General features: G+C 41.6%; 1 protein-coding gene across 5 annotated transcripts in view; it reads right to left on the bottom strand.

The window, feature by feature from the left end:
- The window catches only part of RORA (RAR related orphan receptor A), a 433,189-nt gene that overhangs the window by 371,911 nt on the left and 36,915 nt on the right, over window positions 1-24,363 (bottom strand). For all 5 annotated transcript variants that reach the window (XM_083851041.1, XM_083851040.1, XM_083851042.1 and 2 more), the window contains exons 4-6: window positions 8,604-8,695; window positions 5,792-6,033; window positions 4,622-4,869 (exon numbers count right to left, since the gene is read on the bottom strand). In XM_083851041.1, coding sequence (XP_083707167.1) covers window positions 4,622-4,869; window positions 5,792-5,805 — 262 coding nt within the window. In that variant the 5' untranslated portion in view covers window positions 5,806-6,033; window positions 8,604-8,695. The remainder of the gene's footprint in view (window positions 1-4,621; window positions 4,870-5,791; window positions 6,034-8,603; window positions 8,696-24,363) is intronic.

Below are 24,363 nucleotides of genomic sequence, written 5' to 3'. Positions count from 1 at the left end.
CCCCCCAATCCTGCCCGAGGAATTAAAATGGCAGTGAGCCTTGGATGGCACAGGTGCCTGCAGCTGAAGGAAGAAGGCTCTGGGAGGGACAGGCAGCTGAGGAGGTGGCACAGCTGACTCAACACAGAGAGGGAGGGCCCTAAGTCGAGTGCACTGCTCCCTTCTGACAGCTCCCTGGGAAATCTCGGGGACCAGCGCTCTCCTTCCTCTGTCTTCCGCAACTGTGGGACACCGGCGGCTGCTGCCTCTGCCCACAAGCCCCTCTGCTTCACATTTACAAGCAAGGAAACACATGGCCTGTAAGCAAACGTTAAGCTACAGAGCAGCCAGACTTGGCAGCACATTTAGATATACCCCAAAATATATATATATATTTATTTTTAACATCTTGTCTTCTACAACTGCATGCTACTGAAAACTTGTTCTTCAAAACCGTTTCAGCAGAAAATGGATCACCAACACCTGAATTGATTTCAAGGGAGACATAGATAGCACAATAATTTAAAACTAGCTTTTTTTCCTCCTCTCTTTTTCAATGGGATAACTCTCAGATTAAATCCACTGAGATCAATTGAGACATTCCAGATTTTCCCCAATACACATTTTTGTAGCTTAGAAAACAAATACAAGAAAAATCACACAACCTCCCAAAGCTGAAATTGCCCTTTCCATTCAAACACAGTGCTGTACCCAAAACTGAAATTGTCACACAGCCCGTTAATCTCCATTACAAAACACATTCTTTATTTAGTAAAATCACAGCATTTAGTTGAATGATAACAGTATTTACATACTGGTTTATGAGCTCCTGAGATGTTTCTCAAGCAAATAAAATAAGAGAATAGGTTACGGTTTATTGAAATGAGAGCTGCACTGTTCCTAAGAGAACAACATACTGCTGCTATCATTGCTCCTATGCTACAAGTACTTAAAACATCGACATCCTTTAAAGGATTCATAGCACATATAATACACCAAAATATAACTAAATCAGTAGTGCACAAAGAACGGCCCTCTATGATGACAAAGGCAACCTAAATAATCTCTAGAACATACCCACATTTGTACAAAGACCTCTCCCAAAAATGATGCATCAATTTTTTTTTACAACTATACTCTGTGAAATAGTCTAAACCCAGAAAGGTAGAAAATCTAGCAGTAGAATATTTAAAGAAAAGAACAAAACAAACCTACTAATATCACTATTAACAAAGTCACATCCCCACTTGTAGAGCATCATCCCAATTAAAATTAAACAGGCAAAAACCATGACCAGTACCCCAATCTACCAATAAAAAAAAAAAAGAATTTGGCTGAAAATATGACATTAAATTCCAAATACAACAATAAGATTGCTGGAAAACAGTGAACAACAGTTCAACAGCAAGGAAAAAAGAATACAAGTACCTACACAGCTGCAGCTTTCTATTAGAAAACACCAGATACCATAAAGATATGTAAACCTAGCATCTGTCACCACTGCGAATGCTGCCTTTCAATTTTTTTCCATGAGACGTCCTCTCTTGATTGATTGAGACCAAGAGCTCAGCTCTCCAAAACAGAGCATTTTTTTTAACAGATTAAAAAGCTTTTTACATACTTTTCATTTTTTATGATACAATAGCTCGCTATTAAAACATAGCTTATTCAATTATGACTACTTTTAAGTGGACTAGTAGAACATGAAGCCTTAGACTGCAGCATGGGGAGAACTCCACAGATATCAAAGCCTGCAAAGGGTAACAAATGGCACCTAGAGTCTCAGTCCAGGGTCATAGCAGGTGAGAGAAGCACCCTTGCTACTTCCCATGGAAAACTACAAACCCTTATGGCAAAAAACACACACAGACTGAGATTTTAACCTGCTGGACTGTGATGGCTCTTAGGGAAATCTTAACAATCAATGTTAACAGTAACGATATCCTTTTGGGGGAAAAAAAAAAAAACGGGCTTTACTAATAATTTCCCACTTGTTCCATGCGTGTTGTCATCTTTCTAATGACCAGTTTTGGTATCAGACTACAAGAAATTTCCCAAAGCATGCCGGCATACATGCAAGTACGCTCCCATCCCCTAAATAAATCGGGTAACGATTCTTAGTTCAAACAGTGCTTTTAATTACTCCTGAATTTCTGCTTTCTGCTAAGTATTACACACTGTGACAAAAAGAGCATAATCTTAACAAAATAAAAATCAAAATACTTAAGGATGTGGCACTCCAAATATACATGTGTACCAAGGAATAAGGTATTTTGAAATGCTAGCATAACTAAAGCTGCACTCAATAATTTAGTCTATGGCAAACTTTCCCCATTTGTTCTTCATCAATAGCTTTTTCTTCAGTGTTGTTTTCTTCTTTTAGATAAGCTGGCTATTATAAATCGTTAAGTATCAAAGCTGCTTTGCAGCAGGTGCAGCTATGAAAATAAAGGGTACAAACAAACATTTCTATTGTTTCAAAAGGTTGCTGAGTCAAACAAGGATTCTTACAGATAGACAGATGAGTGCGGGTGTATTTGTGTTTACTGTACTACTCCTCCATACTGACTGCACGAAAGTCCAAATCTGCCAACTTGGAACATGTTGCGGAATCACAACCCAAAGAGGTAAATTCTTCACGTCAATACACAGCTGAACATATAAGCTTACAATGCAGCTGTTCTAAAAATAAATTTACCTATACTCGTCACGCATAAGGTCATGCTGTTGCCGGAAGAAATCCAGAACCATATGAAAGAATTACAATTCTATCTCAAGAGTGGAAAAAAAAAAAAAAAAGCTGCAAGTCTCTAGGGACCACACTGCACGTCCATCGAGTCCTGATTTCAGGGAGGCTGAGATGTCAATACTACGATGCTTTCCCGCACGGTTTTGTGTCTTCGGGGTTTAAATACCAGGCCGGCACAGTCACGTGGCGGTGGCGTGTAGGTCAATTTATTTCCAATACTCTGATTTACGCAACGTTAGCCCGGAACCACCGCCAGCCCCGCTCTCCTTACTCTTCGCACTCTAGGAGTACACTCGCGTTTTCTGCCAACTCCATGACATCATCCGAACAAACCCAAACATTCCGCTTGCCGCCCCCCCAGCGCTCCTCTCCCCACGTCCTCCGCGAGGGGCCGCGAACCGCCGCGCCCCGGGACCCCCGAGCGCCGCCTCCCCCCGGTGCCGGTGCCGGTGCCCCCTCCCCGCCGGGCCGTTACATAACGCAGCGCGGCGCCGTGCGGGCTCGGCCCCCCCCGCTCGCCGAGCGCCGATGGAGGAGGGGCCTGGGGGTCAGCGGGGCACCGGCGGCACGGCCCCGGCGGCTAGGGGGGCCGGGGGAAGCCCCCCGCTCCCATACACACACACACTCACACACACACCGTGTTATGTAACGCGGCGCCGGGCGAGCCGCGGGACCCCGCCGGCAGCAGCTGCCCGCCCGGCTGGGGGGGCCGGGGGGGGCTCGGGGGGGCGGTGCGTGACGCCGCCCCGGAAGGTCCCGGCCGCCCCCCGGCACATTGCGGGCGCCGCGCCCCCCCCGCCGCGGGCACCCCGTTACATAATGAGCGAGGGCCGCAGCCCCTCTCGCCCCACGACCCACCCCCACCTCGCGGCCAAGGGCGCCCCCGGCTGCCCCCCCCCCCCCTCGGTTCCCCCCCAGTGGGAAGACGGCGGGGAGGGGGGGGTGTGGCCGGGAGGGGGGGCGCTGCCAAACACACGGCAGCACATGGTCAGCCATGTTCCAGCCTCCAGCCGGGGAGGGGCGACCCCAACACTCCCCCCCACACCTCCGCCGGTTGCCCCTCTCCCCCCGGCAGCCGCTGGGGGGCCGCTCGCCTTCGCTCCCCCCCCCCCACCAAGTCCATCGCCCCCTCACCCGGCGCCTTGGCCCCTAGCAGGGGCAGCGCTTCGCAAGCCACGGGCGAGCACGAGCAGCGGGGCTTGTCCCCCCCCCGTGCTCCCCTGCACCCCCCGCACCGAGCCCCCGGGCACCGCAGCTCGACCCCAGACGCGACCTGCGGGAAGGGGGGGCCCAGCGCTACGGCCGGGGGGGCTCCGCCGCGGGGTCGCTGCGCTGCAGCCGGGGGCCCCTCGGCAAAGTTGGGAGCCCCCCCGGAGCAGCGGCGAGCTGCGGGCGGTGCGGGCACGGAGCGGGCAGCAGCGCGCCCCGGCCCCGCTCCCGCTCCATCCGCCGGGCGGCAGGAGGCACGGCGCGCCGCGGGGAGCTGTCACGGGGAGCCGGGTGAGGGGAGAGCAAAGCGGGGAGGAAGGACACTGCAGCTTTAAAAGTTTGTTCCCCCGGAGCCCGACGCTCGGGCTGTTGCTTTATATATTTATCAAATTATGTAATTTCGGAGCGCGGTGCCCCTCCGGCGCGGCGGGCAGGGAGCGGAGCGGAGCGGCCGGTCCTCCCGGCGCGCCCGTCCCTCCTCCCGCCGCAATTGCGAGGAGCTGGAAAAGTTTGCGAGGTTTTGCGGGGGCAGGAGCGTGCCTCGCTCGCGTGCGCGGCCGCGACGAGCCCGGGCGCTGCAGCGGGGGAGCCGAGCGCTGCCTTGCCCCCTCTTCCCCCTCGCCTCTCCCTCTTCCCACCCACCCCGCTCCCACTCCCCCGGCCCCCCCCCCCAGGTCTCCCTACCTCTGCTGCCGCTGCCGCTGCTGGAGTAGCTCTGCCTGCGGCCGGCGGCCGGCGCATCGCTTTTCCGGGCCGGCTCCAGGCTCGCCGGGGTGTCCCTGGCGCCGGCGGCCGCCTCGGAGACGCTGCTGCCCGGCTCGCTGGCTGCTGGATCGGGGGCTGCCGGAGCGGACTCCATGTTTTTCCCACTGTAGATCGCTTGGAGATGGCGAGCTCCTCCACTCCCTCTATCTTCTGTTTCCAGCGCGACTCTATGGTAGGGAAGCAGAAGGGAGAAACGCGAGCGTGCTCCAGATGGGATGTGAGCGTGCCTGGCTGTGACCACAAGCAGCGCTAGCGAGAGCTGCGCACCCCCCGCCCCCGCACCCCCCGCGCTCCCCGCGCCCGCCGCCCTCCGCCACGGCCCCGGGCGGCAGCGGGCGGCGGGCCCCGGCCCCGGGCGGCAGGCAGCGGACCGGCCCCGGGCGGAGCCCCGCGGCGGGCCGAGGGAGCAGCGGGCGCCGCCGCAGCCCGGGCTCCGTCGGGGCCGGGACCCCCCCCCAAGCAAGGTCACGGCGGCACCCGGAGCGCGCAGCCCCGGCCCCGCTGCCGGGGGGAGCCCCGGAGCGCGGTCCCCCTGGGCCCCGCTGAATGCTTCGGCTGGAGCCGCATCAGAGGATGCCCTCCTCCATGTTAAGCATCGCAGGACCCCTCCGCTCTGCGGCCACGCAGGCACATTTCAGACGATACCTCTTTCAGGCAAGTGCGCTTCGACATAGGAAAAAGGTGCCCTGCCAGGTACCAGAAAACCTCCCGGTCTGCTCGGCCTTCCCTAGGCACTCCCGTGCGGTTTGGTGTAATGAACTCCTCGTCCATTACCTGATTTTAAAGTGAACTAACAGCTGCCATGAGCAGGGTGCTGAAGAACATCCCTCGTGCAGAAGAGGCCGTGTTACATGCAGCTCTATTGCATGGCTATTGCCTCCTGCGCAGAAGGTGCTGAAGCTGTGTGCTTGGGCTGCTCCGGCTGGCAGCACAGCCTCACCGAGCAGGTCAAATCACAATATTTGTACTGAGAGCAGTACAGGCTTTTCAACGTGGTGTTTAATTGTGTGCAAGCAGCTGATACAGCACCTTTTGCCAACGTATGTACTGTCCTGCTACCACTGCTATCAACATCACTGGTCTTGGTACCTCATGAAATTCATAGGGAAACTCTGGACACATCCATCCTCTGCTGTCCCATCACCATTACTGGACTGCTGTCACAAATAGTGCCTTCTCATAAACTGTTTTGAAACATAGCATGTCATAATTGCTCTAGGATGTCATCCACAAATTGGACTACATGTTGCGCTGCTAATATTTCTTCTTCCAGCCTAAGGATAGTCTTGGATCAGTTGACTTGGAGGTCCCAAAGTTCCGGTTACATGTGTCTAAAAAAAGAACAAGAAACAAAAACATGGTATTTCTGATTATTTGTTGGCCGCATATATTATAAAGGGATGTGCAGAGACTGCAGAACATAGAGTAGCATTACAAACAATTCTGCATTTATTTACAGAGAACAAATAAATTTGAGGAGGTCAGGCCTCGACTTCCAGATCTGCCGATTGAGTAAGTCAGTGTTGTTCTTGCAGATTAAGCATTCAGTTATTGCAGGCCTGGAAACCCAGCATACGAGCGCAAAAGTATGCCAGTGATGAAGGCATCTCTGCCTGATAGAAGCACCTTCTCAATTGCATGACTGGCAGAGGGAGTGGGAGTAAAGAGGAGGGAGGCAGGAATACATTTTGATCCCCTTGCCTTGGTTTGAGGCTCTGGGGGAGAGTCCCATCCTTACACTACAAAACGTGCTAACTTGGACAGGTTCACAGTCTTTCTGGCATGGTTTCGCCGGAATCTGCAGAGGGCACTGAGGTGGTCCTTCCGTGATGCAAGTTGGGTGGATTAGAGTTGCAGTTGCATGCAAACTCTCTTCCTTCACTTTCCACTAATTGGCAACCTCCAAATAGAGACAAGAATTATGTGAGCTGTGGAAACTGAAATGCCTGTTATCCTTACAGAAAGCTTATCCCGCACTCTTCAGATCAGGGTTTAAGCAGGCTGACCAGGCAGTGTGTGTTGGGAAACTTGCCCAGCTAATAAATAGAGAACTTCATTCCTCAAAGCTGCCAGACCACTGCCTTTCACCAGCACTGGGAACAATTGAGCTACTTGCCACAGTAAGGATTATTCACGTGAGTGTTTTGCAGAAGTGTTTTTAGTATTCCAGATACTTTAAATTATGAAAGAATATGATTTTTTTTCTTCCTTTGATGTGTTAAAGGCTGCTGAGGCTTAATACACCTACCATATAATGTAATTGTCATTTAGAGCATCTTCCCACATTTACTAAAACTAAACAATTTTCCAATTGACTTCTGTGTTTTTTTGTTTGTTTTTTTTTTTTTACAAGAGAAAGAAGGGTGTGAAACACTGAAGGCTACAAAAGGATATCATATAGTAAAGCTTTGCTTTTAAAAAGAAATTAAAGGGGAAAATAATCAGAGGAGTAAACAAGCATCTACAGCATCTGAATCAGTGAGAAGAAAAAATGAGTTTTCATTCTTTAACATCTCTTTCAAGTCACTAACAGTAAGAAATAGCTAAAGCAGGACAGATCTTTAGCATGCTTGTAGAGGCAACAATCTAAGTTTTTGCAGCACCTGTACAGCAAAGAGACAAAACAGCTTTGCTCTTTCATAAAAACAGAGTGCCTGAAAAACCTGCAAGCACCATCAGGAAAGGGTACAGTCACAGTTCACTCAAGCTCTGTGTAACAGAGGAAAACCATGACGACTTCTGTTACACTCCCTGTCATTGAAGCAGCTCTGCTGAGATACTTCCTGGGCATGGGTCTTCTTCAGTTTCTTGTCTTTTATTTCTAGCTTTCAAGTCATACCAAAACATGGTTCATTAACTCTGATCACTAAGCTTGTTTTAACAAGTAAGATGGCATTACTGGCAAAGATAGGTATGCTGAATAACTTGACGAAAAAAGGTTTGGTTAGATTAAGAAGTACTCTAGAAATTGCTGCAGATGTTATCTCTAACAGTGGCCCAGAAATGATCATATGAGAAGTAACAGGAATAGAACAAAAAGGGTAAATACTCCCAACATTTCCTATTAATCTTGTTCATTTTATATAGATACAAAGGTTTTAGTAACTAAACAATTTAAATAATCTTAATAATCACACAATTCTTGTGCGACTCTGCAGTAGACAAGATATTAAGATCACACAGGATGACAGACAAAGCAGCAGAAAAAGCTATTGTGCATACAACCAAACAACACGGAAAGCTTGGTCCAGTGCAGGACAGGCACAAGGTACAGCGTGCACACACAAGGAGGAATATGGTAGTTTGCAACTGAATAGTACAACACCACTTCGCCTTACTGTTTGTGGTTCATTAACCTACAAGCACATTTTGAATTTGAGGTAGTCAATAATGGCCTAATTACGTAATTAATACAGCTATGAAAATGTCTTACTTGAAAAAGAATGCCAAAGTACACATTCCAAACCCAGTAACTCCATAGTAGCCTCTATTCCCTTCTGTGGAACTGGACTACAGTGACCTCTGGCCACAACATGTCAAAGGGGTTTGTTAAACCTTCCTAGGAAGCTTTATTAGCTCCAGTTTAGCAGTTGTGGAGAGCATATTGATGCAGAGCTGAATAAACACAAGGGCAACATTTGGATAATACCACACAAAAAGAAATAGCCAAGTATTTTGTTGTATTTTCTGTCTTAGGTGTTTCCTTGTGACATTCCCCACCAAATCCTTCCAGTTGCAGCTCCACCTAGGCAACAAGTTGCCACGGCTAAGGCACATTTGCTTTCACCAAACACATTCCCATCTGTGGCTTTGATGGCTTTGCAGGAAAAGAATAAAGCGCAAAAGGTCAGAAGTGAAAGAAAGAGTGGTATACGTTCTAAACTGCAAATTTCAGACTCACCAAGTAGTAGGACATCTACTGGGTCCTGAGTGGAGTCTTCTCATCTGGGGCCACCCAGTACAATTCAGATGCATTCATCTTTATCGAAAAATCTTGAAAAAAGAATTTAGGTCATAAGTATCTATTCTTTGTAACAGTATTCTATGGCACATGTATTAGGGATTCATAGAACTTTGGTTAATTGAATACTACAGCAGGACAAGGAACGGCTTCCACTTGAAACACACACAGCCTGTAATACATTAAAGCAACTTTTGGAAATTATGCACCCCATTAAGCTTAAGCAAAAAAAAAGCAGACTAGCAGACTACACGTATATAACCTGAACTAATTACTGAAGCTGAGTATTTGGCAGTAATTAAATACTACTTAAACAGAGTTCTGTCCTATTCTAGATGTAAACAAAATAGGAAATAATAAGAGATAAGACAACTGTGCTGGAGGCACTGTGACTATATGAGTACTGGATGCAGGTTTCACTGGACCCTTTCCCACAGTCTCTCTCTAAGCAAAGTAGAAAGATCCAACAGTTCATCTGGAACTTCCACTCACACATAATTGTTTGAAGATTAAGGAGCATTTTGTTTTAGCTAGCACAGCACAGTTTCGGTACAATCTTCTTCCTGTTGCAAACTCATCTAAACTATGAGCTGCTTTTCATTGTTTCTATGTCTCTATTCTCACTTTCTTCCTCTGCCATTTGGATTCACTCCTTACTAGATTTTCCTTTCTGAAAAACAGAAGTGGAGAAGTATGCAACATATGAAGTAATTAAGCCTTTGCACTTACCTGTACAGCACTATGTCCACAATCACCATGCCCTCAGTGTAAAGAGTGAGCAGCAATAGCACAAGCCAGTTCTTAAGAATTCAATACCTCGTGAATGAATTAAGGCAAAAGGCCAAGAGATATCTGTCTTTCTCAGTATGCTGTCTTTGCTTTTCTCCTGAAGTTGGTTAAAAAAATTACAGCCTATTTTTCTTTAGCAGGATGAACACCGTTCTCACATTGCATACACTTGCAGACAACCTCTTCCTTCCACAAAGGTAATCTAATTGAATTAGAGGAGCAATCCAGCCAACCCATATTCTCTCGAGACTTGAATGAAAACCTGGAAGACCAAAATCAGATCTAAAGATTCATTTTTCATCTCAAGAAAATGGAAGTTTTTAAATGAAGATCAGTACATAAAATGCTTTCTGAAGTCTTGGATCATTCCTTGTCCAAAACATGGGGGTGTTTTTCTTGTTTGTTTGTTTTTTAAAACTCTTGCTTCAGTACCTTGTTCTTAACTGTGTTTTTATTGAACAGCTGTTCCCTCAAATGCAGTGTTTACTGCTACTCTGATGTAAAGGATGAATTACATAACTCATACTTTTTATGCAAAGTGTGCTTCCCTAAAAACAATAGTAGGTTACCAACAGATTAAAGCAAAGAGTAACAACAGCTTCTCACGTAGAAAAAATGTTACTATTATCTAAATATTCATTGTTCATATTCCTTCATGTGTCTGTCATCCCTCCAGCAGATCCTGTCACTAACCTCTTTCAAAACACCTTACTGGAAAGAACCATTCTGAGATATCTGGCTCATTGGCAGCATCTCAAAATATTTGATATTTCATGTGTATTTGGAGAGCTCACTTTCACTTGAAATCATTAAGGAAATTCGCACTGGCCAAGCAAAGCCTATCGAACTAGAAATTAATAGGTCCAAATCATTCTGGATGGGAAAACTACAAGTTATCTTGTATCTAAGGCCACATTAACACGCCACTAATAAGATACTTTCTAGAAACTAATGCATGCACAGAGTTTAAGCCAAAACACACCTGCATTTTTTGCAATCCAAAACACGGCCAAATAATATGCTTTGTGATTTACTTCTAACTATCTGGAAAGAAAGATGGCACAGATACCTGCATATGAGGTATGTGAAGAACATATTCTCCGATACACAGCCACAGTGAAGCGTTCATACAAACCTACTACACCACTGGCACACTTCCCTTTTAGCGGTCACTATGTTAAATAGTCACATATTTCATGTCGTCACTAACTCACAATGACTTCCAATCCACTACCTCCAGAAAAATGGGGTAATTATGATAGAAAATACCTGACTTTTCCCACTATGTCACAATCCAGCCATCAAAGAAAGTGGTCTGGACAGCAGGTGGAAAGCTTTCTCAGGTATCCTATCGCACTGGGGAGGAGCCATGCCTGTATACCTTCTGGTTTCCCTCCTTTTTCTCCAGGTCACAGAACTGTATCTTCTGGCTAGCTTAGACATATAAAAATTTCCTTCACTGAACATGTACCAAAAAATTACGCTAACCATCAGTTTATTCAAGCAGCCCAAATACACTGCAGAGACATTAAGGCTTAGATGAGCATTAACTGAATTATGCCAGAAAGGCAGAAGTGAAAGCCACAATTTAATTTAAAATAATTATTCAGCTTTTACATTATTTGAAGCATCATTTGATTTAAACACCGTATCTAGTAAAATATTTTTATTTGAGAGAAAAATGGAAAGCTATCTACTGTGTGCAAAGGTCAACTAGCATGCCCAGCATTACTGAAAACATTCTCCCTGCTTTAACTCTTTAAGAACATAACACTCCACAATCCAATACTACTCCTAGCACAAAAGCATAAAGATTGCAAAGCATTAACTCTTTCGTTTGCCTTGGAAATAAACATTTGTTTTTAATAATGCGATGCCAAAGTGATGCAAATTGGCTTCATTATTGGAGTGGTTATTGGATTACTTTTGCACCACTTTCCCACAGAACTGATGCTACCTAGCATACACTATCAGGTCTTCTTACAAAAATTGCACTTGAACATTGAGAGAGAGAAACAGATCTGAATAGAAAATTCTTCACATACTAAGAGTCTAAAAAAATTTACTGACAGTCCAGGATAAAATAACTCAAGTTTCATATAGGTCTTTTTTTTTTTTTAAATATATATATATACACATGTATATAAAGCCTGTCTTTAACAATTATAACCCCGAAAAGTTACATATAGAAGAGTGAATATGGAGCTTCAAGTATTAAGCTGAAAAAATCCTTGAAAGAGGAATTTCAGAGTGAATATATTCCAGTGTATTAAAGGAAAAGATCTGTTTTTCCCCTAGGTCTAGAGATGAGTGAAGGAAGGGAACAGAACTACCACAACATACAGTTTAAATAGTGTAAAAAAGTTTTTAAAAGTTGCTGTAAGATTTGTCTTCATGTTCTATAGAGCACAAAAACACAAGCTAGGAGTTCTGTTGTTTTTTTTCCCATCTCTTTTTTCTATGACAAAAAATACAATGTGAACATGTTTGGGTTTTGTTTGTTTTTGTTTTGTAAATCAAGCAATATTTAATCTGAAATTAAAAGATGGTTTTTGCACATTGCTATTTTTACTTAATATAAATTTAAATACCCTTCAAAGAAATGCTGAAAAATGCACATTTTTATTTTTAACTTTTAAAAACTCTTTTAAACATGCTTTAAAAGATGTATTATAAAAAGCCCATTTTCCATTTCTTCAGTTGAATAAATAGATCAAAAAATACAGTTATTTCACTTGACCCAAGTATGGATTTCTCTAGCTAAAAAAAAGTCAGTCTCTCTCCACTTCGAATATGGAGAGCTCTTTGGTAGCCTTTGTACAATCAATATGGTGATTCTTACAGCACTTCAACTCCAGAAGTATACCTATAATATTAAGTAGGCTACTCAGCAGCAGCAGCATCAACAGAGGCTCTCAATGTCTTCAGCTGGGACTCAACTATCCTCAATATCATTTGCAGACCAACACGAAAAAGTTTGCTCCTACTATAACATTAAAAAAGGCCTTTAGAGTAAGGTTTCTGAGTCTAGGACAGGTGTCCTGAGACCTGTGTCTGTGTACAGCTCTAAGATGCTCTCCCAAAATAAGGACTTAAACAACAGGCAAGCTGTTTCCACGTCATTTTGGCTCAGTGTGCTTCTTGCTCCCTGGCTGCCTAAGCACTCCGCTATTTAGGATGAATCACAAGGAGTACCACAGTGAGTACCAGGTGGTTATGGCAATGCACAGCCATATCACTGAATAAACCTGCAACTTCTCTCAAACCAAGACAGCCTAACAAGTCTACAAACAACAAAATAAAGAGCCTACCACAGAATAGCTTTCAAAACCTCTGTCACTTATAATTGAATGCCAGAGGGAAGAAACACATTGACACACTCAGTACCTCTCTACAAAGAGAAGGGAGAAAACTCAAAAAAGTATTCGGTCTAATTAAAATGATTGCAAGGGTGGATTTTCTGGTATTTTATTTGCAACAATCTGTAATTTTAAATAAACTGGACAAGGTTGTTAACCAAATAACTAGCTTTAACTCATTTGCCACAGGACTCTAGGTACATCTGAACTATGCAAATTAAATACCAAATATCAGATTGTTTCCTTCTGATTCAAAGAACAAAATTAGCGAATTTCAGCTTAGGTAAACCTGGCAACACAAGATCACAACTCCCTGTTTCTGAGTCTTTCCAAGCCTATGAATGCAGTATCAACTGACACAGGCAGGACATTTCTCCTCTTTCTTCACAGAAGTCATAACTTTTATTTAAAGGAAAGCTGTTACTAACAAAGAAAAACAAGCTATGTAAAATATCCTCACAAATGTATTTAGACATACTTTATTCTGTTAATTAGAAAAATAATTGCCTTACAGGTTTCAGTCAAAATAGGAAGTTCTTTGCTATACAAACTTGGTCTGTCTTCATGTTTAAATTTTGTGACTGGGAGACTTCATGATACCCCAATACAGTAATTTTGAAGTTTAAAGCAAAAAAAAACTGCCATACTTTGATTCTTATAGTACTCTTCCTTTTGAGCTTGCCACTTAAAGCAAGTTTTATGCTATTTTTTTTTTTTTAATCTTCACATTCTTCCATAACGCATTGGTTTCTTTTGTAGATCAACTCTGCAATTCTCGATGCTACTACAGAGAATTAACTACCATTTGAAAATAATATACTTCATCAACTCAAGCAAAAGAGAATTAAAAAATACAAAAATATACAGAAGTAAAATTTCAAGTGGTGAATAACATGAAAATCGATTGACTTATATAAAATGGAATATATTTTGTCCACATCCAGCATGAATATGTTATCCTACAGGTACATTAGTGATGTGTCAACAGATCTTCTCCCAGTTTTTTTGCAGCTACCACCATGTTTCATCTCTGTAGTCCTGCCATTAGTCACCCAGAGTAATCAGTGCAAATTTTCACTGACAGCATCATGCTTTCTCACCTTATCATGACAGCAAACACTTGCCTTGAATTCAAATAGATTAAGCCAATAATTTAATATTTACAGCACTAACTTCACACTAATTTAACTTGTCTCAGCTTATCCATGATCTTTATAATACACTGATATTTTCCTGTTACACATACCAATGGCAACTATTGCCACTCCCCCTGTCCACTGAGACTTCATTTTATAACATAGTTACAACAACATTAAATGGTTCTTGGGAACAGCAAGATCAGTGAACAATTTTCAGAGGAACAAGTAGTTGTTCACTTTAAAGTTCCTTACCAATGTTTGTGGCTTTTCATAAATCAATACAGCCATGCAAAAACACAGTAGTTCTACTTAAGAACTTTTGATTGTCTGAATGTAAAGCTTAACACGTAGCACAAATACTAGCTTTTAATTCTTATTTTTTCCCCTACAGTGTTGCAAAATTTGTCGGAGGTGAAAACATTTGAAATTGGTGAGTCTGGATTGTAAGAACCAAAAAATTTTTTATTTTTTATATCCACCATTCACGATTATATTCCACTGTGAAATTCGGTCTTCCCCACTTTGTAGCTCTACCTTAAAAATTGTTTAAAAAAAATCTAAGAAGACTAGAAGAAAGCTTTAAATAACCAATGTGACTTATCCCAAGTGCTACATACACGTCTGTTTCAAGGAGACAAGAGAGACCGAGAAGCCCACAATGATCTTCCAGACAGTGTACACTGTATCACTTCAGGCTCACAAACAAATCCAGGAGAACTATTTCATACCTAGCATTAAAATGAACCCCAGATTCTTAAATTTTCTGTCAGGGATCTTGTGCTCTTTCATTTGGCAAGACGGGCCTCCTGTCTGGTCAGCTTTGCAATTTGGATCCATAACAAAGAAATTGTAGGCATGCTCTTTGCATTCTGAGGCTCAAAGTACAACCTTCATGAAGCAGTTTACATCCCTTCTAAGTTGATGTCCTAACTATACTCCATTTTTATCAAGGACTCTTAGCCCAGGATGCTAGAATTAAATTTTCTTACTTATGTGTAGCTAGCACAATCAAGTCTTTAAGTTCAATAGGAACTCCAAGCCTATTCTTAAGTACTTATTAAAAATAAATAGCTCAGCCCTATTTTTCTCCCAAATGAATGTGCTGATTACCACAGTAGTGTTTTTTTGTTTGTTTGTTTGTTTGTTTTTTTCTGCAGTACTCTGTTTTGTGGATGAGAGATTTTCATGAAGAGTCCAACTCCCCAAATACTTGCCTCCAAGAAGAAAGGGATTGGGTGTTGAGAGGGGACAGAATAGACCCAAAACCACACAAAAAGTTTCCAAAACATTTTTTTAAAACCACATTTTTAATAGTCAAGAATGGAATATGTAAACAACTGTTTGCTTAGGCTCTTAAAATCCTTTTATAAGCAAAGTTAAGTACCCATTGGACTGCATACACTGACATAGAAAGCCATGGACTTGCTCAATATTTGCTGTATCAGTCAGAACATCTGTGTGCCTCATTTAGCTATGAGGAATTAATAGAATGTATAGCTCAGACTTTAAGGGCATGCAAACCATCCAGAAAATAAAAAGCTCAGTTTCAAGGGAGTTACATACATTTAGACTTTTTAAAGATCAAGTTTTTGGAGAAGTAAGATTTGGGAAAGCATACTGCTATCAAGGAATGAAGCTAGTCACATGTTTTACGCGACACATGCTTAAATGCCTTGCTGAACACTAGGACCTCATAAATGTCAGCAATATGACCTTCCTGTTCCTATGATTTTAGATATTAAAAGTTATTAAAATGTTTTTAAATTATTGAAGCTTCCTTCTGAGAAGAAGGAAAGCTTGAGTTAAGATGTCTGATTGGTATTTTTAAATATGCCCTCCATTTTTTCATTTTTGATTCAAACTCAAAAAACTCAAAGTGGTACCAAGACACCTATACTTTATTTCACCTTGCTCTTTTTTCATGCCCAAATATTATTTTGTAATACAAGGAAATAAAGCTACTTCAGTGTTGGAAAACTGAGCTGCCTTGATTTTTTTGATAGGTCACATGATACCACTTCTGTTCCCCTGACAGCATCTATGGAATTATCAAGAGTTGGAAGAAGCAATGACAAAAGCAACCCTCCATACTTCCCTCTTGTTGATCCTAGAATATAGTTTGTATCTCTCTCTGTGTATACACACACACACACACACACTCTGTAAGCAGAATGCTCACTGCATATTTTTGTTGGTTTAGTTTCTAGACCATCAGGAACAGCACAGAAGTTACAAACAAGCACCTTGCTGGAAACGTATGTGGAATCATTTACTGCTTTCAATATTAGCTGTGAGGAACCTTAAGCTAAGTTACAGTACTTGTTTTGCTAGTGCAGGGAAGCAAGAGATCAAAAGGACCACAAATAGTTAAATAACATCACTGTGTTCTTGTCAGACAGACTGGCTGCTCCTATTCAGAGGAATTAGCCATACCAGGAACCATTATATTATTCATAACCATTTAACCATCATACCAGTCAGCTTTTTAAGAATCCTGGTTCTTTCCCAAATCTGTCAAGGTGATATGTAATACTACAAATACAATATGTAAGCTTTTATACAGAGATGCTCCTTGATTTGTGATTGACTTGAACTCACATTATGCCCACCTTCAGAAGAAGTGCTTAAATGGTGACAAAAAGTCATTAAAGACAAATAAATAAGGACATGCATGGTTCAAGCAGATTTATTTTTAAATCTAAGTGAATATTCAGAAGTTTGTCTGTGGTATTCAGTGATCTGCACTTTCTAAAGTGCTATTCTTCGCAAATACAGAAACTCAATAATTAGCTTTCCAGCTGTTCATTAACCTTCTGGAATAGATAAATAATGAATAACAGCCACCTATTCATCAGAATGCAATACCTGAAAACTTTTATCCCCTTATCTGACCCAAGGCTTTGCTGCTGTAGAATAGGAATAAAATTCTAGCTGAGAGCATAGTGTGTTTTACCTATAAGGAAGCATACCTAACTAAATCACTTGGTTATTGAAATAGAATGTGGCTTGCCTCAAATTTGTAAAATGATGTTTAGGAAAATAACTTTGAAGCATACCTCTGTTGGTGTCTAGCACATCCATACAGCCTGAAAGCCTTTCAGAATACCAAGTAGGTGTCATCTGTTTGTGACACTCAAGAACAAGTTGTCTGCTTAACCTATTAAGTCTGTTGCCTGTGAATCCTCCTTGGTTAACACAGAAAAGAAGAGAAGGCTCCTACATGCACCGTCTCCAATTCACAACTTCAGTCCTGACTCAACCCTATTACACACTTGCTTTTTGTTACAGATAAATTTTGTTTTAATTTTATTCTGACCTGGGATAGTACTATCTTTACTCCCAGGAAATACAATGGGTTATTCTACTGTGCATGTTGTATATTGTGCAGCTGTTTCTACATTTAAGCAAGGCTGTGCTTAAATCTTCTGATTTTAGTGCCTCTGCCTTTTAACAATCTGTGATATTTCATTGTTTGGCCATTATTACTTGCCTTATCCATCAGGTTCCTAATGCAAGCAGTTCAAAAACTGCTATGCCAGATTGGCAAAGCAAGACAGGGAGTTTTCTGTTCTAGCTGCTTGTATCTAACTAGAGTAACAGGTATTGATGATCATACTCGGGGGGGGGGGGGGGGGGGGGGGGGGGGAACCTCCTAATCACTGGAGAAAACCGTTAAAGAAATAGGGCTTCCAAAGAGAAGAAAAATCATATTTCAGTGCAGTTCAGAAAGTGATATGAAACCTATTAGTAGTAATATTTTCCACAGACTGCAAAAATACAGCTAACTAGTAATTTTTTTGCAGTTCCCCCAACAAGCATTGTAGATTACTAAATGGGTCCGTAATACTATAAGCAAAGAAGTGCATTTGCATTTGATCACTTACCAGAGTGCTTGATAATTCTAATTATGGACTAAGCACCACACTTCTAGACTTCTAGAAGAGAGAAAAATGGAGTCTGCAAACTGCATTATCTCCCTTAATGTTTCAACTTCAGAAGGAACAATTTTTGGATAGACTACTTTGTGCACACCTCTGTAGCTTCATTAGGAAGTATAGGATTACTGCTCCTCTATCACCTCAGGCTTGCTCCTGGGAGAGGGAATTCCACAATCTTGTGCTGCAGGCAGAACTCTACTGCTTTTTAACTCAGAATGCGCATTCACAAGAAGCTCGGAATCATGCAGTGCTCTAAAACCCTACATCACATTCCCCCCACATCCCTTTAGAAGTAAATGGTTACCACATTCCCAGCATCAGCATACTCTTCTGGAGTCAGGAACAAAGAGTCTTCAACCTGCAGACTCTAAGCAACCAACAGCTCCAGTGCCTGGACCACATGTCCTCAAACAAGTTCCAGGTAAACCGGGAGACAGCTTCTAACTCCTACAGCTTTGGTGATCAGGCAGTCTACCGACTACAACCAAAATTAATTTGGCCACTGCAATTCATATGGCAAAATCAACCGTAGGCCACTTGCAAATATTCCATGATCACGTTATGCAGATTGGTACTGTAAATGGCTCGGCTTGATCAGTCAAAATGCTCAGGAGCATCCATGAAGTATGAACATCCTGACTCTCAGTAACAAACAGTAAAATCTATACCCAGAAAGCACAGTAGTCAGATGAAACATCATGCAAACCCAGCAGTGAGCATGTTAGTATGTCCAAGGTTTTTTTCCACCCACTGCAATTTTGGAGTTCTCAAATACAGGAATCAAAGCAGGGATGTGCAGTATGTCCTCAGTGTTCCCCAGATTGGGTATACTCAAGCTCATGTGAAACTGGAGAAAAGGAACAAAAAAAATAAAGCTGGGTTCCTCTTAGAGAGAAGAAGTCTTAAAGAGACTTCTCAGTGGGCATTTCACACATGCAAGCAGTTTAAATCCAGCTATCTGCACTTCTGAACTAGTCAAAGAGGCAAGTCTAGGCTGCCTAGCATGTTGCTAACAGGAGGTCTTTATTGGAGGCTAGCTGTTGTCAGACCCACCTACTGGTGACTTAGGGATTAAGCTAACGAGCTACAATCAGTTCTTAAGTACTGCCCAGCTAGAATTACTTCCATACTGCGTATCAATTTATCAAGCTGAAGATGTCAAGGAGCTGTAACTGGTAAATTTACAGCTTGCCCAGATGAAGTTGCACTGGGGACTTGTTCTGAGGGGCTGCATTGTGTACGAGTTGCTATTCGTCCAGTTTACTGCTTCCCAAGTGCTCAGAGGGATGAAATGCAATTGCTGACTTGGGATGTTAACCCACCAGTGTGCTGCAACCACTTCTTACACATTTAGGATGCTCCAGCTGCAGATTTTCACAGGTAATTTTGAATCATTCTGACTTAAACGGTTTCTAACAAACTGTAGGACTATAAGCTTAAAGAATAATGGATGCTTCAATACTTAACATAAAAGCCTTCCATGTTATTTGATTCTATATATTTATTTGATTCTATATTCTATATTTAACTCATTACTGGGTTTAATTACACCACATAAGCTCAAAGATGGCTTTCTAAAATTATTTCTCCATATAAAGGGATCCAGTTGCTTTACCCCTCTCCTCTGCTGTGTATTCTTTTATATGATGTGCTAAAATAAATATAGGATAGAGCAGTAGCCATATATTAATCTGCTGAACACTCCCAGGAAGGAAAAATTATCTCCTGTGTAAGATTGCTATGCACCATTAAAGAAGCCAGAAGAGGCAGATGGAACAACATTCTGTACTGGAACCTTAGGGAGATCTCCAAGGGTAAAAATAGTGGGGTTTAGTGTTCCGAAAGGAATTTAATGAAAATACAGATAAATAAAAATGCAACTTTCCTGCACTTGGTAATCACAATAAGCTACTCATTCTGCCTTTTTTTTTTTCCTACTTTTTACTTTTATTGCTTTTCACAGATAAAAGTAACTGTAAACACATCACGTGCATCCATCTCACCTATAGTTCGCAGTTGTGCTAAGAAAACAGAGGAAAGCATACTCCAGTCAATGTACTCATATTAATTTATTATGGGCTATGCTATGCATCTAAAAAGCATATCCTAATAGCATTGTGAAGGTTGGACAAAAATTGAGTGACCTTTGAAAATCTCAGTCCTTTTCAATCAAGAACTACTCATTTTCTTCAGTATCATTCAGGTTTATGCAAGTCTACAAAAAAATAACTGGTGTCCTGAAACACATTTCTTTAGGAAACACTCCTAGCATTTCATTTTCTGACAAATTCCAATTACATCTCATTCAGAGAAGAAGGTTTTCTACAGGTTTATCTGGATTTTTCTCAAAGGCATTGGTGCAGTATATGAAATGGGAAGATTAGGATCAAGACTGCTTACAGATATCATTTCAAGGCAGAATATCACACACAGAGAATAGCTACAATGGAGCAAAATCAGAATCATTTTCCAGATAGCACTGATTGTAGATCATCAAATTCAAAACCACTTTCAGTAGAGGCTCCTCTACCAACTTTGAAAATTAGGCTTTAAGTATTTTCAAAAATGCTCATGAGACTTTGAACAGAATGCACATAAAAGCTTCAGCACCTTGACACAATGCTTAACTCACAGTCAAATGACTCTTAAAACAAACTCCAGTGTCCAGGGTTGCTGCACAGTGCAGGAAGATGAGGCAGGGATGAGACCCACACAGTAATAGAGCTATCACAGGGCTCCAGACACCAGGTGAACCATTCCCTCTGCAGGGAAGCAGCTGCCTCCACTCTCTCAACTTCCAATACTGATTCTTTTCCATCGTAAACCACAGAAGGCACAGAGAAGCTGTCTTTTATAAACAGTTACATAAAACTCTAATAACTCAGCTGTAAGAGCGCACACAAAAGTTCCAGGACATTTCTATTCCCTCCTCCACCTGAGGTCTGCATCTCCTACATGGAGGAACATAAGGTAGATACACTTAACTCTTTGAGGCTCTCCCCACTGTCCAGAGGACAAGAAAGAAAGAGAATGGTATGAATCCCTAACCTAGGAGTTAAGTACTGCTCTGTAAGATAAATACGTATGAGCTATTTCCCATTATAGAGGCAGTGAACAGATGACTATCAGGTAGTGAACTTGCTTAAAAGTGGCATGAACTAGTGACATAACACTAATTGCTACATGCTGAAATAGGTGTCTGCACACCTGATCCACCAGAACCATCCTGCAACTTTTCGGCAGTGATTGCCCTAATGATAATGTACCACAAAGTTCAGACAGGACTTACAGATAAAACATCTTAAGAAGTGTCCCCCCCCCCCCCCTTTTTTTCCTCTTGTTTTGTATTTTATCTTAGTCTTACACAGCTGTGTTGGAAAACACTCCCTGCAAAATTTCCTTTGAGAAGGAGCAAAAAGTGCTACATGATTCATCAAAAAATCTAAATATTTACCATTGACAATGAAAACCATTGAGCTGAAATGTATAAAATGTAGCATTCATCTGACTCAAAAGACGTCAATACTACTTTGTCACATACAAAAGAGGTTTTTAAAAGGTACATTTGGGAGAACTTTACACCAAATTTTATACTGTAAGACAAGATTAAATTTATGATCTATGCTACTTGAAACCACTTCCAGTTGAGGAAATTACAATGAAAGTAGTATCTGAAATGCCAGACAAAATATTATCATCATAGACACTAATAATATCAAATGGTATTTTAATAAAAACTTTTAAGTTTCACATCAAAATAAGGTGGGCTGTGTTAGGACTGTATTTAGGAAAACAAACACCAATTTTACATCAAGGTTTTAACTTCTCCCTGGAGGGAGAGAAGTTAAAAAGGAGTTTAGTGCACCTGTTTTGGCCACTGATGTTCCTCATCTGATGAGTTCTGGCACCAACAGATATTTGGTGAGAAGAGCTCAGCTACTTCACCTTAGACAGAGTAAGTCCTGGAAAAACCTAAAATCAAAATTGGACAAAGAGTAGGAGATAAGGAGACTACCTTTTCCTTCCTTTGAACTGATACAAAATTAAAAGGCTCCTTAGAAACTAGACACATCAATGCTTGAAAGTCAAGCACAAAAGTGCATTTTACCATGAATAAAAACAGTTACCTATGCAAAGCTCAAGTTTTGAAAAGAACCACTGATGGAGATATTTCTGTCAGCGAGGAGAGACAACTGACGCTTGTCAGCCAGACTCATATGAAATACACTGGCCTTGGGAGCATCTAAGAATTGTTTCAACAAAGCTTTATGTGGAAGAACTCAGACTATAATTGTCTTGCTCCAGCTCCCATCTTATTACCTTAAAGCTTCTGCTGACTTTTAATAATTATGAAAAAGGTTCAGTTTGTTTCTGTGAGCTAGGCAATTGAACTTGGATCCTCTTCACATACAAACAGGATGAGTTAAAGCTGTCAGTCATGACATGGCTGCAATGTATTGTTTTGCTGCAACATACACACACATAAGATTTTAATCCCCTCCCCTTCATTCATACTCTTCAGTTTTTCCTATTTTATTCTGTACTGGAGTTCTGCTCCATACCTAGATTCCTTCACCAAGGACTCACCTTTACTTCTTAAGCTTTGCCAAAGAAGTTTTACCTTTAATTATGGCCCCGTTTGCATTATTGCATTATGTTATTCCTACAAGAATAGCTGTTACTGAAGTACAAATTAAATAGGACTTTGAATGTAGTACCACCAGATTGTAAAAATAGAACTGGCCGAAGCTAAAATCCAACTCTGTCTGTAGTTGTTGTTAAAGATTTGTATAAGCTTTTTTAGCTCACAAGATCATCACTATTATCTATTCAATGGTAACCCTACAAAATACTACTGAACAATAAGCTCCTGTCTCTACAAAATATTAGTTCAACCAGAGTTCACAGGAAAAATCTCACTTGAAAACACGGCACTTACTTTAGTCCAGTGTGCCACAAAACTTATATAATCTCCCTGCTTTTGCTTCTGTTAATTCTACACAAAGACTAACGTTATGGCAAGTCACTTGCACTGAAGAGCTGATCATTTTACATGCATAGTTCTGGTGGCTTTTTGATATGAAGCATAGCAACATCTCATCTGAGCTTGTATCCCACAACTGGGGTTAGCAGATTGACTGGAACAGATTGATGGTTTGCCAAATAATATGCAGGACATACTGAATGTCTCCCAGTACTTGAGTCCAAAAATGCCTGATTTTCGTAGCAGTGGGGAGTGAAAAAAAAAAAAAAAAAAAAAGGATGAAAGGCAGCATGCAGTCACTATGCAAAATGTGCCCTACTGCACTACTGCAATGTACCTATGCTCCTTGGCACATTTAGATATTGCAGCAAGGGTAGAAGAGCTCAGCCATCATATCTGTACATTTGTATGTACATGGGCTCCCAGGTACTCGCACAGCTTTCAAGTTTGAAACCTCTACCTGTTACCAAAATTGTTAGTATGACTTTCATCAACATTGCTACGCAACATGATTTCTTCCACTAAAGGAAGATTTGGAAATCAAAACTACTAGAAGATTTGCAAATTAACACTAATTCAAGTACAGCCAAAACCAAATGCTACTAATTTCACCAAAAAACGTACCTTCATGTTGTGAGCCCTTAACTCATGGTCTACCACCAATATGTTCCCAGTTTAAAAGACTTAGTTAATATGCTGAAAAGAAACAAACAAACAAAAAAAAACCACAAAACACAACCCTTACTAAGTATTTAGCAGAAGACATCTTCAAACAATCTCTTACCTTTCATCTTCTGCACTTGGTCTAGACTTTACATCATCCTGTCTTTTTGGCTGAATCCTGCCTAAATGCAGAACTACTACTTCTAGACTTACTACATCCATGCACAATGCACCTCCTACAACTACAGTGTAAGAAAAAACCAATTGTACAGGAGCTATCCTCAATTGTACATTACAAGCAGTCAGCCAACTATACAGAAGAAGAGACCAGGACTAAACCTTCAGGGAAGAAAGCACTCTCGGCTGCTGTTAATTATGGACACAGAGGCATTGTGTACTTATAGAACTGAGAAACTCCTTAAAGACCAGAAAAAAAAATATTTTCCTACTCAATATGCAAACTTCAGGAATGCTTTTAACAAAAGACAGTACACAGTAACAGAGATCATGACAGTACTCCTCTAATTTAGTCATAACTGCAAGATAAATCCATTTTTCCTTCAAAAAGGAAGGCAAATGGGACAAACATTTGTTCATTGCATACATTGGATCTTTCATCCTATACTTTAGCAGGAAAACTTGGACGAAGATGCTCACTTGAAAAGGTAAAACTCAGATCTCACACTCAATTGAGTGCTTCTAGTTATAACATATTTAACAAAAACTAAGGTTTTTCAGGCTTTCCAAAGCTTAAGCACAAACATCACAATGCCTTGTGTAAGAAATTCTTCGAAGAGCTTTAGTAAAAGACAAAGCTTTACAATCTCA

This window comes from Anser anser, assembly GCF_964211835.1.
Source record: "Anser anser genome assembly, chromosome: 10".
Taxonomy (NCBI): domain Eukaryota; kingdom Metazoa; phylum Chordata; class Aves; order Anseriformes; family Anatidae; genus Anser; species Anser anser.
The sequence above is the reverse complement of the archived record's forward strand: the minus strand, read 5'-3'. Positions and strand labels throughout refer to the sequence as shown.